The 15238-nt window shown below is 47.0% G+C and overlaps 2 protein-coding genes across 2 annotated transcripts; one reads left to right on the plus strand and one right to left on the minus strand.

Annotated features, from left to right (window-relative positions):
* Positions 1–1210: 1210 nt before the first annotated feature.
* PRDX5 (peroxiredoxin 5) lies at positions 1211–11040 on the minus strand. The gene is made up of 6 exons (XM_081891967.1): positions 10785–11040; positions 8553–8687; positions 7542–7673; positions 4066–4104; positions 2593–2657; positions 1211–1557 (listed from the first exon to the last, which is right to left on the minus strand). The coding sequence occupies exons 1-6, from the start codon at positions 10935–10937 to the stop codon at positions 1452–1454; spliced, it is 630 nt and encodes a 209-aa protein (XP_081748093.1). The 5' UTR covers positions 10938–11040; the 3' UTR covers positions 1211–1451.
* Positions 11041–12144: 1104 nt separating this feature from the next.
* On the plus strand, positions 12145–14754 carry TRMT112 (tRNA methyltransferase activator subunit 11-2). Its single transcript, XM_081892063.1, has 4 exons — positions 12145–12331; positions 13469–13570; positions 14163–14255; positions 14484–14754. Exons 1-4 carry the CDS (start codon positions 12251–12253, stop codon positions 14583–14585), a joined length of 378 nt encoding a protein of 125 aa, XP_081748189.1. The 5' UTR covers positions 12145–12250; the 3' UTR covers positions 14586–14754.
* The last annotated feature ends 484 nt before the right edge of the window (positions 14755–15238 follow it).

Below are 15238 nucleotides of genomic sequence, written 5' to 3' on the forward strand. Positions count from 1 at the left end.
TGCAGGGGCCCTATTAGTGCCAGTGCCTTCAGTTAAGAGTTTGGGTGTAATCCTTGATTTAATTTACTTCCGCAGGACCTGTAAGACAGAGCTATTCCGCTGGCTTTCAACTTGAACTTAGCCTGATCTTTTATTCCCCTTCCTTCCTTCCTTCCTTCCTTCCTTCCTTCCTTCCTTCCTTCCTTCCTTCCTTCTCCTTCCCCTTTTTATGAAAATTACCAGCTCTGGGATTCCACAGCTAATTTCCCCCTGGTCTCCTCGCTGGCCCAAATAGGACTAATTTAGCCAGCTAACCCTGGTGATCTTCTAATGCTTATTGGATAGATCCCCCCTTAAATTGATTTTTGAATTCTGAATTTATTGTTATTCACGTTTTATACTGTATTTTATGCTGTTTTTTGTTGCATCAATTAAGCGTTTTAAATTTGTTGTTAGCCGTCCTGAGCCCAGTTTTCTGAACCTGGAAGGGCGGGGTATAAATAAAAATGTATTATTATTATTATTATTATTATTATTATTATTAAAACACTCTTTGTTAAGTTGTGGGCGAACATAGCAGACGACGCAGCGATTTCTCCAGAGCAGCTCTTTATTTGTAAGCTGGACAGAACTGAATGGCAAACAGCTCAGCCGGCCTGCTTTTATAGGCAGCCGGCTGTCAACATTGTAGCAACAACAACCCAGGGTTTCCCGCCTAAAATAACTGACGTGGACCTGAGTGAAAACTATCTACAGTATCCCCCTGCTGGCCCAGGGTGAGAACTTCAGTACATAACACTCTTATACCACTTTACCAGCTATGGCTTCTCCCAAAGAATCCTGGGAACTGTAGTTTGTTAAGGGTGCTGTGAATAGTAGCTCTCTTGAGTGGTCTCTTCACAACTCCTAACATGCTTAACAAACCTACAGTTCCCAGGATTCTTTGGGTGAAACTGTGGCTGTTTAGAGGCTTTCCCCCAGCTGGATAAATAAGTCTTTTCCACAAGTATCCACCTCTGTTAGGGTTTTAGTGTTGGTTTAAATGGTTGTGGGGTTTGGTTTTTTTTGCATTTTTAACTGGTTTAAATTATGTGTAAATTACCTTGAGACGGTGCTTTAGAAGACGATTAATAATTCAACAACAACAGGAACAATAATAGCAGCAATAAGCAACTGAATGCCATCTTGGCATGGGCGCACCCTCAGTTAACAGAAAACCACAATAGAGAAATCCTGTATAATTTTTATTTCAGGCAATAGTGTCCAAGATAACGGAGTCAAGACAGAGAAGGGATTCAAAGCAGCTACATACACATCCCTGCCCTTGTAAAGGCCAAATCTTAGAAGCTGTGAGGGGGAAATAAACCCAGCCCACCATCCCTTCTGCATAGTAAGAACCAGGTGAGGGTGGGGGCTTTTGTGCGTCTCTTGCTGTCAGGGTTTAGGAGATAACAGCCGCGGTGTCCCAGGTCTCAGAGCTGAGATAGGATGTTGCTGGCCAAACTGCAGGTGAGGCCTGTGCCATCCTCTTCTATGTTGAGGGCCTTCACCACACCATCTTCGACTACCAAGGAGAACCTGCAGGGGGAGACAGAGATGGAAGACACACACGGCTCAGGACAAGCAAAAGTTTAGTTTTCTTACATTTGGATGGTGACTTAAGAAGGCCCCATCTGCAAGTATACGTTTAAAGCAGTGTCAGGCCACTTTAAAACAGCCATGGCTTCCCCCAAAGAACCCTGCCAACTGTAGTTTGTCAAAGGAGCTGGGCCCCCTTTTCCCCTCAGAGAGCTACAGTTTCCCAAGCAGGCCCAAAAATGATGCAGGAAATGAACCTGCCTAATATCAAAGAGCAGGGAGTTCCAAAGTGTAGGTGCTTCAACTCCAAAACGTAGTGCTTTCAAAAACAGGCGGAGCTCCAACCACCTGAGCAGTTCTATCAGCCAAACTCTCCAGAGTGGATATGTCAGTTTTGGTGTTCTCAGTTTCTCATTTTTCCAGTCATTTTAAATTCAGTCTTCACATTTCTGAGTCAATTTGCTTTATATATTTAAATCTGATTAAAGTTCTTCAGAATTTTAGTGCTAATTTTATCCCGAGAAACAGCATTTTTTAATGCAGTTTTGACTAAGCTTCACATTTTTTGCAAGCAATTTCTGCACATTTTTTTAAAAAGAGATTGGATGGCAATCTATCAGGGATTCTTTAGCTGCGATTACTGCATGGAAGGGAGTTGGACTAGATGATTCTTAAAGAGTCCATTCCAATGCTACCATTCTATGATTCTATTAATGTATTCAATTATGCACATTTCCCCCTAATGTGCACATTTTTGTAAACATCTTTTGGCTGGAGAACTGTGTCACAAAATTGAGATGCATGCAAATTTCAAAGCAGGGCTGTGTTTTGGTTCTCAATTCTCGTACTGTTTTGAAAAGCGGGGATTTGCTTTGGCTTTAAACGTAACTGAAATGAATTTCTTCCCATCCCCCAAGAGAAGATGTGCAGCAGTTTGGAGAGAAGGGCAGACGATGGCTCTTTGTTCTTTTGCTCTTCTGCCACCCAGGTCTTAAAGTTCTGCCTCTCCTACCCCCAACCCCCAGTTCCCCTTACCGTTTGGATCGCTGGGTCCCAAAAAGTTCCCGAAGTGGCTCTTTGTCCAGCAACAGGTTAGTGGCCTGAGTGAAAGGGGAAACAATTGGGTGGGAACTTAGAGGAGAGTAAGAAGGGAGACGCATACTGGTCCTGTTATAAAAAAAACAAAAACCTGACACCCAGGGGTCCATGTTTTGATTAAATACTGCCATTCTCAGCTGTCAAATGGACTCCGGTTTCCTGGAATGACTCCGGCCTATTTTCCCTTGCTACTCCTTATTGCCAGAATCTGCTTCCTGAACACCTCCAGTTGACCCCCCCCCCAAAAAAAAATCTTTTTCTCAGGAGCCTTTGGATATTTCCCTTAGCCACGAGGTGGAGGAACCTCAGATCAAGGGGTCTATTGTGGTTCTGCAGACCTCTTGTTCTGATCCTCAGGACTCTCCTCCAGGTAACAGCCCTCACTGGTCCCGGATCTGCACTCTCCTTGAGTGTTTCTGGCTTGGCTGGAATGTGTCACTGAAATATCCAATTACGATTCTCGCTTGGCTGGATGGAGGATGTAAACTAACTGACTTACAATTTACAATTGTTGCTCTTCCCCCAGCCAGCATTGGCATGTGGCCCCTGGATGGTTGCTTAAAAGGGATTGTGGCCCTCAGGCTGAAAAACGTCCCTGGCCCCACATGATACTTTATTGCAGCCATGTGCAACTGGGTTCCCTTCAGATGTCACTAGACTCTTGTCTCCCATCAGCCTCAGTTGCCTGGGGCAGAGTAAGGAGGGTGGAGAAGATGGCACATCTGGCCTGCATAGGCGAGGGGTCTTTCTGAGCCTCCGGGACACTTGGCCAGTATCTGGCCTTACTGAGCAACCGCTGGCACCAGGCCTGCTTCCTGCTCATGCCTCCACCTCCTAACTTGCTCTGTTGGTTCTCCATGTTGATTGTAGACAGTGGTCCCTTAGGGGTGGCAACCTAGCACACCTGTTCTTTCTGAAGTGGCTATGGACATAGGACCAATCTATGCAAATAAATAAATAAACCACCTTTAAGTGTCAAACTGACAGCAGTATGGAGGTATATGAAGTGGCTCTCTGGGGTCTCAGACAGGGAGAGGGTGTGAGCTGTGCTGCTCAGGATCCTTCAACCCAGAGATCCTAGATGTGTGTTTCAGGGCAGCAAGGCGGACAGAAAGCCTACATTGACACTCTGCCACAGGGGGTCTTGAGGACATTTCATCAAACCACGCCCTCCTGTCCATCAGAAGGGAGTGTGCAGTGTTGAAGCAGACACCTCCAACCCCACCCCCCACAGGCCAACTTTGATAGGTCAGCTGAAGAGCCTGTCAGTCACCTGGTGTCAACATGGCATCAGATGATTGTCTGGTGGGTGGTCCCCTGCCCACCTGTAAAGTTGACTTGTGGGGGTGGGGGGCAAAGAGCTGGAATAAGGTTCCCTCAGCCCTGCCCTACAACAAGAGATTCCAGTACCTTGCCAAATGCTCCTGTGGGATCAGCCAACATCCGGACCTGAGGAGAGAAAGCAAAACACAAACATGTAAGGGGACCGCCGCTATTCCAACAGGCAGAATCGCTGCAGCCTGAGCAGTGACGTCCAAGAAGCACAAACCTTTAAAATAAATTTGTTACAAACCCTGCAAAAACATCAAAGTTTAATGACTGCGGCCATTCGAATGAGAGGATTTCAGAATCTCAAATTCAGTTCTCCACATTTTCACATCTGTTTTGAGATTTTTTAAATTTATCAATAAAATGTACCGGCACATTAATTTATCCTAATACATGTCCCTTTGTATTCAGATTTGCCCAACGTACACATGTCCGCAAAGTATACTTCCCCTAATATTATGCTTTCCTTATGTTATTTTCTCTATTGGATGCAGACTTTTCTGATTCTGTCTGGGGCAGAATTCCCCTTTGCTCCCCTTGCAAACAAAACAGGGAGGGGATGCCTGAACTGTACAGTGGTACCTCGGGTTAAGAACTTAATTCGTTCTTAACCTGAAACTGTTCTTAACCTTAACTTTAGCTAATGGGGCCTCCCGCTGCCGCCGCACGATTTCTGTTCTCATCCTGAAGCAAAGTTCTTAACCTGAGGTATTATTTCTGGGTTAGCGGAGTCTGTAACCTGACGTGTCTGTAACCTGAAGCGTCTGTAACCCGAGGCACCACTGTACTTTCAACACTGACTGGCAACGGCTTTCCACCTTTTTAAGCAGGAGTCTCTCCCTGAGCCCTGACTGGAGATGCTGGGGACTGAACCTGGAATGTGCTGCTTGCAATGCAGCTATGCTCTGCCACAGATCTACAGCCTTTCTCCTTTATGCAAGACCAGAACAGAAGGCCTTTGGTCAGATCCTGCAAGGCAGTTCCTACGTTGAAAAGGAACACACTCTGTTGCAAGCCACTGTTGCATAACAAACGAAACAGCCGTTCCCAGTTACACAAGCAAGTCTTGTCAGTGCAGTGCGCCTGGAGGACAAAGCAGAAAGCACTTCTAGGAGAGAGGCATGTGCTGCTTTGCTGAGGCCAGGATCGCGGTGTCTTTCCACCCCCTCCAGACAGCCTCTCCCAGCCACCCTCCCACTTCTACCATGCTCATTAAACAAATACACTTAATGCCAAATTAAGGAAAAGTAAGCTTTTTTAAAAAGAGAGAAAGAAATGAAGAGAAAGATCTCAGTGTATCTGTCTGGGCCTGTCAGCCAGCATTTCCCCTAAATTTCAGATAGCCGAGGGTGAATACAGAAAGCAGCTCTGATTTTCTCTCTCTTTTTTTGCAGCCTAAGGCCATAGCTTAGTAGCAGAACACCTGCTTTGCATGCAGAAGGTCCCAAGTTCAATCACCCACAGCATCTCCAGAGAAAGCTGGAAGAAACTCCCTGGAAAGTCACTCCCAGTCAGTATGGACGGTGTATTTTTGTGAACCAATTAAATCTTTGTGTGTGTGTGTGTTTTTTTAATTGAGCGGTATATAAATTTTGTTAAATAATAGATACGGCAATGATGAGTTAGATAAACTAATGGCCCGACTCAGCCGAAGGCAGATTCCTGTGTCCTTTTAAACCCTGCTTGCCATTCTTTTACAAAACCAGCGACTTTTATTAATACAACAACAAAAGGAAACTATTATTATGTGGGTACCGGTAACTCCCTGCTTGAGGAATGCTCTCCCTGGGGAAGCTTGCCTGCTGCTGTCATCACATAGCTTTAGGAGCCAGACAAGAATATTTCTTTTCTGATAGGCCTTGGCCTTTGGGTCTAAATAATCTTAAAAGCAGAGATATCACCTTGCCAACAAAGGTCTGTATAGTTAAAGCTATGGTTTTCCCAGTAGTGATGTATGGAAGTGAGAGCTGGACCATAAAGAAGGCTGATCGCCGAAGAATTGATGCTTTTGAATTATGGTGCTGGAGGAGACTCTTGAGTCCCATGGACTGCAAGAAGATCAAACCTCTCCATTCTGAAGGAAATCAGCCCTGAGTGCTCACTGGAAGGACAGATCCTGAAGCTGAGGCTCCAATACTTTGGCCACCTCGTGAGAAGAGAAGACTCCCTGGAAAAGACCCTGATGTTGGGAAAGAAGGAGGGCACAAGGAGAAGGGGACGACAGAGGACAAGATGGATGGACAGTGTCCTCGAAGCTACCAGCATGAGTTTGACCAAACTGTGGGAGGCAGTGGAAGACAGGAGTGCTTGGTGTGCTCTGGTCCAGGGGGTCACGAAGAGTTGGACACAACTAAACGACTAAACAACAATAAATCTGTGGCCTGTATTCTAAGAAATGGTACCCAAGTTCAATTCCCCTACCTCTCTCCTTGCTGGCCCTTTCCCCTTGGGTCTCTTTTGGTTTTTTAGATTGTAAGCCTGAGGGCAGGGACCCTCTTGTTTTAATCGATTGTACAAAAGCCACTCTAAAGAATATACAAAGAGACCTTGGACAGGCCAACAGCCTGTGCAGTCCAGCACTCTGTCCTCGCAGTGGAGACCCCAATGGAAAGCCTGCAAGCAATGGCAATTCTCCCCCCTTGCAATTCCCTGACAGTGCAGGGAGAACAACCACCTTGGCTAGTAGCTACCGGTCGCCTTCTACTCCAGGAATTTGCCTAATCCAAGTTGATGGCTGTTACTCCGTCTCATGGTTCCTGCCATATGTTTTTTTAAAAAAACTTCCCAGATTAGTTTGCAGCAATCCACCTCCCTTTGCTACTATAAGAATAGGAAGAATTCCCTCTGGCCCTGTTAACTTTTTATCCTCCTCTCCCTTCCGCTATCTAAATTCATTAACACACTTGGATTCTGAAGAGGAGATTTGCTTAACGAGGAGCCTTTGCCTATCTGGAGACCCAAGCAGGGCCTGGGAGAATCACGGAAGCAGCAGAGAGAGCATTTTCTGTCCCCCTTGGGGTATTGCCTCTGTTCTTCTTTGGGCTGGTACAGAGCTCTGATGATCTATCCAGCCAAGCCCAGTTCTAGTGGGATTGAGAGAGCAGGGGACGAGAGCCAAGCATTTAATTCACTACCGATCCTTTCCCTGCACAAAGAGCCTTTAAAACTTGCAACGGCTGGAGGACCCATATAAATTTCCCCAGCTTCCAGCTACTAACTGGGAGCAGATAGGAAGCTGTGTTTGGTCCCTGTAGCTCAATATTATAAATTGTTGTAATCTACTAGGTCATTTGGGTGAAGGGCAGACTAATACTACTAATAATAGTACAGTAATAATATTTTTACAATTTATATGCAGTTTATATGCCAAAATGGTAAACACATTGAGTGGCAGTGGCTCTCCAAGATTTCAGACAGGGAGTCTCACCCAGTGCTACCTGGAGGTGCCATATATGAAGTCCAAGGTGTGTATGTGTGTGGGGGAGAGAGCAAGAAAGAGTCAGAGACCATAAGGACTAGAAAAATGACTGTTTTAAAAAGTGTGACTCTCCCATTACCTTTCCCTCGGCTTTGTGAGCCTTTCCCCACTCGCTCATGACGAAGACGTCGTTGACAGACAAGCAGGCGATGACCTCCACTCCTTTGCCCTTCAGCTGTCCTGCCTTCTCCACGTAGCCTGGGAGGTGGGTCTGTGTCAGGGTGTGGGTGCAACAGGGAAGAACAAACTATCAGAGACTGTCATGGGGTAGCACATAAAGGGAACAGGGGAATACGAATAGCAGAAAACAGCACCAGGGATGGGGAGCCTGCATCTTTTCAGATACAACATTCAGATTACAACATCTCTCCTGATGGTTGGCCATGCTGCCTAGGTCTGATGGGAGTTGGGAGTCTACTTATCTGGAGGCCGCATGTTCCCCATCCCTGACGTAGGTGTTCAGGCCAGAGGTTCCTAGGCTGAGAACACACCATTCTTACTAGACCCCACTCCCAATTCTTAGCCTGAGCCAGGCCTGCTTCCCAACCGTGGTTCTCGAGGGTCATATCTGACGACAATGACAGCATCAGTTTGAATGCTAAGATTTTTTTACTTAATTCTTTTTTAAAAAACAAACCCTCCTTCATCCAGAGGGCCCCAGGGCTGTTTACAAAAGATTTCTTGTCGTTCTAGTTTTCCTACAGCTCTTGCCAATGTACCATCAAGTTTGGATTCAAAAACTGGGACAGGTGAGGCCCCAAATAAACTAGGCCAGGCATGCCAGTTAATGGAATTCTCAACAGATAAAAGACTTGACATGGAAGATCAGTCCCAAGTATCCTGGGAACCTTATGCTGCATGATATGGAGAGGGCAGAAGAATCAGACTAAATGCTAACTTTTGTCTTTGTATTTCGTTTGTTTGGTTTTCTTACCATTATTGCCATTCTGGGGATTTCGTTCACTATTTTTTTTTTTTTTGTTATTTATGATCTGCAGCCTTAATAAAGGTGTATTAATTTTTATTTGCAGAATTAATAAAGAATAATTAAAGAAAAAGATTGGGACTGGGCTGGAAGGGTCTTACTCACTTTTGAACAACCTGGAGTGAACGCACCAGGCACCCCAAACAAGATCCCCTTCTTGCCTGTGAAGAGGCTCGCCACATTCACCTTGTTGCCAGGGTCACCCTCGTAGACCTCCACGCTGGGCAACTTGTCTCCAACCTGTCAGAGAGAGGAAAGAGCAGTAAAGACTACACTGGCTCCCAGTACGTTTCCGAGCACAATTCAAAGTGTTGGTGCTGACCTTTAAAGCCCTAAATGGCCTCGGTCCAGTATACCTGAAGGAGCGTCTCCACCCCCATTGTTCAGCCCAGACACTGAGGTCCAGCACTGAGGGCCTTCTGGCGGTTCCCTTGCTATGAGAAGCCAAGTTACAGGGAACCAGGCAGAGGGCCTTCATGGTAGTGGCACCCGTCCTGTGGAACGCCCTCCCACCAGATGTCAAAGAGAAAAACAACTACCAAACTTTTAGAAGACATCTGAAGGCAGCCCTGTATTGGGAAGCTTTTAATGTTTAATAGGTTATTGTATTTTAGTGTTTTGTTCGAAGCCGCCCAGAGTGGCTGGGGAAACCCAGCCAGATGGGCGGGGTATAAATAATAAATTATTATTATATTATTATTATAAAGCACACAGGACTCGCCGTCCTCTTAATTCAGGAGGAGGGGAAACCTTTCTCATCCCGAGGGCCACATTCCCTTGTTGGCAACCTTCTGAGGGCCACAAGTAACCCAAACCCTGATCCAGGGGAAAGAGGACACAAAGCTGCACCTCAGTGGGGGAGCATCTGCTTTGAGTGCAAAAGGTTTCAAGTTCAATTCCCGGCATCTCCAGGTCAGGCCGGTGATGTCCCCCCTTCCTGAAACTCTGGGGAGCTTCTGCCAGTAGACAAAACCCAAAGATCTGACTTGGTATAAGGCGGCTTCCTATGTTCCTATTTTGCTCTGGTGGTGGAGACTCCAAGGTATCAACTGAATTCAGGCCTAACGGATGTGGGTTTCCCTGCAGTTCCATAGCCCTAAACCGTATGTGGTAAAGCACATGTGCTACGGATCAAGGTTTGGAATTCAAATGGGGCAGACAAGGGAAGGTTAGAGGGATCTCAGATAAAATGTCTCTTCAGCCTTTCTCACATTTGAAGGACTACAATTCCCATCATTCCTGACCATTATTGCATAAAAAGAAACCTAGAGGTTGTGTTCTATGGGGCTAGGTGCTTTCCCACTGCCCTTCTCCCCCCAAGCTAGGTCCTAGAAAGTCATGTCCCATTTTTATCTGATGGAACCCTAGGAAACCTCTGCTACAGGCACAGCAGAAACATGTAAACCTTTAAGAAATTGAATTTGACTGGCTTAAGTGTGGGCTTAACGTCTGGAGCGGCTGTGCTCTTTCCCACTGCATTCCTTGGTTAGACATACACTCTTGTACTGGGTGGGGCAGCCCCACAGATCAAGGGCGGCTGCCTTTCTACAGGGTCAGGGATGCACCCAATTTCCCTGAGGCTGGGGTGTCTCTTTCCCATTAGGGCTTGTTATTTCAGAGACCAAGGACTAGTGATCTCAGGAACCATCTGTCGTCAGTGAAGCTGTTCTTCTGCATGGGGGTGAGTGGGCTTGCTCTATGGGGCTTGAGGAGGTACTCTTTTCTAAAGGCTTTTGATAGCATAGACTACAGAGCTGGTGGACTACAGGGAGTTGTGAGGCAGCCTGTTCCCTCCCCCCAGTAAACAGATCCCAGACTACTATGAGGTTGGAGGTTTTTTTCTTTTTGCAATGGGCCTTCCAGTGCTAGCGTTCTATAGGGCAGAGGAGTGTCCTACTCTCTATGGGGCTGCATGGGAGCAGGGTTTATTACACAGGTGTGGGGCGGGGGCTACTTTTCTCTAAATGCTTTCTATTGCATAGGCCCCAGAGCTGATGCACTGTGGGGGGCTGTGAAACACCCTATACAGTACTCACTGGGGCTGTTCGCTTGCAGGAAAGGAGTGGGCTTTCTATTGCACGGATCCCCAGATGGAATTCTATGGGGCTGGGGCTTGCAATGGGGCTTCCAAAGCTGGCCCGTCCTCTGTGTCTGTGGGGCTGTCCTTGTCCATTGCGGGAGGAGGGCATATTTTGCACAGACCCTGGGCAGATGCCCTATAGGGCTGCCTGGGTTGCCTGGCTTCTATGGGGCTGGAAGGGGGCGCTCTTTTGCAAGGGGCTCTGGAGAAGAGGGGTCTTTTCCTCTCTCCGCAGACTCCCCTCTCCTAGATCTCACCTTGAGGGCCGCCATGGCTGGTGCTCCGGTTGCAAAGGCCCGCTGAACGATCCCTGCCGTCGACCAACCCTTTCCAAGAGGGGAGCCTGGACTTGCTCCCCAGCGGCGACTCAGCCAGCCCAGCACCTCCGCCCCTTTCCACCTCGTTGCCATGGAAATCGCGGGAGTGACAGCTGCCGCGGCAACCCCGGCCCTTTGAAGTCCTCCTCCTCCAAGTCGTGCAGGCGCAAAGCACCCAGGCCCGCTTTTTAATTCCACCGCAAGGGGGGCTAGTGGGGAAATTTGCATCCACCTCATTTGCATGCTTCGGAATTATCACGATCAGCTCGGCCAGATTGTCCCAGTTCTACGACCGTGTTCATGGAAGACAATTTTATTCGGCTACGAGTGATCGCCAAAGAAGACTCAGAAATAAGTCCCACTGATTTCAGTGGCACTTACTCACAAGTAGGCGTGCAGCCTACATTTGCAGGATGTGAACATCTGGGCATTTATTTCCTCAAAGAGATCGAAATCCTATGTACATCCTATTGAACACCGTGGGAAATTGGCTCCCGAGGAAGCACGCGAGCAGGCAACCCTCTCGTATCACCCGGGATTAAACCCCATGAAGCTCAGGAGGACCTACTGTACTCCTGAGTAAATGTGGCACAAGCATGGGCTGCAACAGGTTGCAGTCTTTATGTAGGTTTTCTCGGGCGTAAGCCCCACTGATGATTAGTGGGGTGGCTCACTTCCGAGTAAGACTTTCCATACGCCACGCGCATTTGGGAGTAGGCGCATCCTTGCGCGCACAGATTTCCATGTTTTTACTCGCAAAGTAAATCCCAGTGATTTTAGTAGGGTCTGACTTGGGAGTTGTGTCTCATAGGTTTCAACGAGTAGACACAGGAGTGATCTGCAAGGCTGCAAAGCACCGCAGTTCAGTGCTTATTTGGAATACGAAGACTGTTGGACAGAGGGAGTGACTTCCGAGTTAAGCACGTGCAGGATCGCGCTTGCTTGCTCGGCTTCTTTGCATTCTAATTTCAAACGTTCTGGCTTTCGAGTTGCGTAATAAGGCCGCTCCTCACTACTTTGTATTTTAACAGTATTGGCAAATAAGCCTGCCAGTTCTACGAGGTGCATAGTGTGCACTTTTTTTGTATACCGACCGCGCTGCTTACAAACACTTAATATGGCTATTTGACACATTTCCAAGCAACCTCGGGTTAGAAAACAAGCGCTGCCCCACCCACAGCTCCACGTGGTTGGGAACAAAAATTAACCGGAACTGACTGGGAGGAAGGTCAGGTTTCTCATACGCGCGGGAGGGCCGTTGCGCATGGTCGCCGGAAGTGAGTGATAAAAGACCGCCGGAAGTGAGTGAGAAAAACCGGCCTTTCAACCAAACCGGATGTTGTCCGAGGCTTATTACGCACGCACATGTTACCTTCGCTTGCTTTGGTGGCCGCTGTCCTGAAAACATGAAGCTCCTGACGCACAACATGCTCACCTCCCACGTGCGAGGAGTGAGGCCCGGTGGAGGATTCCCCCTTCGTATCCAGGTAACGGGGATTTCTTCAGACCACGCCCACTTTCCCACTCTAGAATTGGGTGGTGGGAGCAGAGTATATATAACGGGGGGACTTGACAGCCAGGGTCCCTCCTTCACACGCACCCGCCACTTTGTTTTTGCTGCCTAACTGGAATCTGGTGTTTATGCTTGCTGACAACTATCACCAGTATTTAGTATCTCTGTAGTGCTTGCAATGAACAATCGTTTAGCTGAAAAACAATGCTGTAAGGTTGAGCTTTGTCTCTATTTATTGTGTTTATTTCCTACCTTTTCTCCAAGGGACTCAAGGTAGAGTATGTGGAATACAGCATTGCTGTCTTATATCAAGTCAGATTGTTGGTCCATCTAACTTTGTCGAACTTGCTGGTAGTGGCTCTCTGGGGTATCAAACAGAGCCTCATTGGAAATGGCGTATATTAAAACTCTGATTTATTTAAACACACACACATCTTCCCCCTAAGGCCACTTGCCAGTTATGTGACAAGTGAATTGGTGGCTTTCTAGTTCAGTTTCTTAGCCACAATACTGCATCCACTCTCATTTATATAGCACATTTCATGTGCTGAAATTTCTTTATTTAGATTGTTAGTAATCTGTAGACTATTATTGTTGTAGATTTGTGGTGCAGAAGTAATACACATCAGTTTTGTCATATCTGCTTACAGTCCAGTCCTACGTATATCTGCTTGGAAATAATCCCATTGAGCTCAATGGAGTTTATTTCCATAGAGGTTGGGATAGGTTTGCACCACTAGTAAGTTTAGTGCCAAAATGGAATTCTGTACCTGGGACTTCACATGTCATGCCTTTGTTACCACACTGCATGTGACATAAAGCTCTGCTGCAGGGGTGGCCAATGTGGAGCTCTCCAGATGCCATTGTACTACAACTCCCATCAGCTTCTGCTAGCATGGTAAGGGATGATGGGAGTTGTAGTCCGAGTACATCTAGATGGCACCATGTGGACTATGCCTGTTCCAATACCATTCTCTCTGTCCTCTTCCGCCTCCACCCCTCCCACCTCTGGGAATCCTACTACACATAGGGAAATGCAGGGGAGGAAATATTTGTTCCCTTGTTCTTTGAGCCACGCTGCTCTCCCATCAGTCTTTCTCCCCTCTAATAGGCCACAGAAGTGAAGGTGAACAATGTCGATTTCAACCCGGAGTTCACAGCGCGGATGGTACCCAAGGTGGAATGGGCGGCTTTGGTAGAGGCAGCGGAGAGTGTGAGTAATTGGCTCTGGAAGTTTTTTTGGGGGGGCAGGGGGAGACTGGCTAGAATTATAGAGGTGTAGTCTCTTTTTTCCCTTCCTACAGCCAATTGCTATTTATATTTTTGTATGTGTGTGTACACACACACACACACACAATTTCCTTCATTTACTGTAAACCACCCTGGGAATTTATGAACTGAAGGGTGTTGTATGCCTAAATAAACTTCTGTTTAGACTTCTGCACAGTCTGGAGAATGGACAGCTTGTATGTCTCAAATGAACCAAGTGACATAGGAAGGGGAAGGAGACCACAGATTTTCAAGTGTGTTACTTGACTGGCGGAGATCTAAGGCAAAGAGCATAAAGGTTCCCCGCAGTTAGTCAAGACTGCCTGTGGAGGACAGAAAAGTTTTCCATTCCTGACTTGGTGGAGATGGGCCCACCCTGTCTTCTGCCGCCACCTGAGCAGACAGATGCCAGAGTGAAGCTCATGGGTGGAGTAAAATAACCAGTATTTGGTGGTTAAAGAGAGATAACTGGTCTTTGAATAGTGTGGAAGGTTGTGAAAATGGCACAAACTGTTATATTCTGCACCCTTCTGCAGTTGGGTCACCGATCAGACCTGCCCCCTGAGCCCATCCCTGACTTCGAGAGCAATGAGGATTTCCTTCGAAAAGTCCATCATGTGCTGATGGAGGTAAGGGAACCTCTTCTTTGCCTGTTTCCCACCCCAACCCACAGAAACCTGTCATAATGCAGAGTGTGACCACTTGCCTCAATTTCTAGGAGCAAAATCTAGCATCTTTCCAATGCTGTGATATCTCCACCTATCTTCTCTCTCTTCACCTTGCCGCTTCCTGTTTTCAGCTCTCAAAGTGGTGTGCAGTTCCCTTTACCTGCTGTTTTTATATTTCTTCTCGTACAGGTGGAAGTGGTGGAAGGTGTGCTGAAATGCCCAGATACTGGGCGTGAGTTCCCCATAACTAAAGGGATACCCAACATGTTGCTGAGCGAAGAGGAGACTTGAGCTGGTTTGTGTCAATGGAGCTTTGAGAAGCAAGCCTTGCGGGTGAGGGGGGTGGGATATGTTCCTGTGGAAAGCCCAGCACCCTTATTTTTCTGTTGGGGGGAGGAGATGCTCTGAATATAATATTGGGTTGCTTTTTTGTGCATGTAAATAAATGCAAGTTCTTGAATATCGGTGTGTCGATTTAACTGTGTGGATCTCTTGTCGTTGCCCCTTATTGTGCAGGTGCTTGATCTCCCCATTTCTCAGCCTTATTCTTCACCGTTTTTAGCAGCTGCATCTCTTCTTCCTCCCCCAAGAATACAGAGTGGGTTTAACTGTGCAATGGAATGAGCTTGCAGAGTTCCAAGGTCCCAGAATGAACAGCGGTATTTTAGACTGCAGGCGGGGAATGCCATTTTTGAGTGCACTCTATCAGTTTATTTAAAAACAACACACCTTGTCAGTAGAAAGCTAGCACAGCAGCAGGAGCAGGGAGGCTCTAGCTCTCCCTGATGTGCTAGGTTTTTTGTTTAATGTGCAGGGTGTTCTTTGCAAATCAGGACAGCTTTCCAGAGTAATTTGTGGCCTGCAGACGTATGTGGCTTAGTCATCTGTGGCCTGATGCTGTTTGTTCAAGTGGGCAAAGTGGCGCTATCCCATCACCGCTCAGA

This window comes from Podarcis melisellensis (assembly GCF_964234715.1).
Source record: "Podarcis melisellensis genome assembly, chromosome: 16".
NCBI classification, from domain to species: Eukaryota; Metazoa; Chordata; class Lepidosauria; order Squamata; family Lacertidae; genus Podarcis; species Podarcis melisellensis.

What these genes read in the sequence shown, in the direction of transcription:
- TRMT112 (XM_081892063.1), top strand. Translation starts at nt 12,251, where the DNA reads ATGAAGCTCCTGACGCACAACATGCTCACCTCCCACGTGCGAGGAGTG. An exon ending in GATTCCCCCTTCGTATCCAG is followed by an intron (nt 12,332 to 13,468) that starts GTAACGGGGATT and finishes CCCCTCTAATAG; the next exon opens with GCCACAGAAGTGAAGGTGAA. An exon ending in TCCATCATGTGCTGATGGAG is followed by an intron (nt 14,256 to 14,483) that starts GTAAGGGAACCT and finishes CTTCTCGTACAG; the next exon opens with GTGGAAGTGGTGGAAGGTGT.
- PRDX5 (XM_081891967.1), bottom strand. Translation starts at nt 10,937, where the DNA reads ATGGCAACGAGGTGGAAAGGGGCGGAGGTGCTGGGCTGGCTGAGTCGC. An exon ending in CCACAGGAGCATTTGGCAAG is followed by an intron (nt 2,658 to 4,065) that starts GTACTGGAATCT and finishes CCTTTCACTCAG; the next exon opens with GCCACTAACCTGTTGCTGGA. An exon ending in GGGACCCAGCGATCCAAACG is followed by an intron (nt 1,558 to 2,592) that starts GTAAGGGGAACT and finishes CTCCCCCTGCAG; the next exon opens with GTTCTCCTTGGTAGTCGAAG.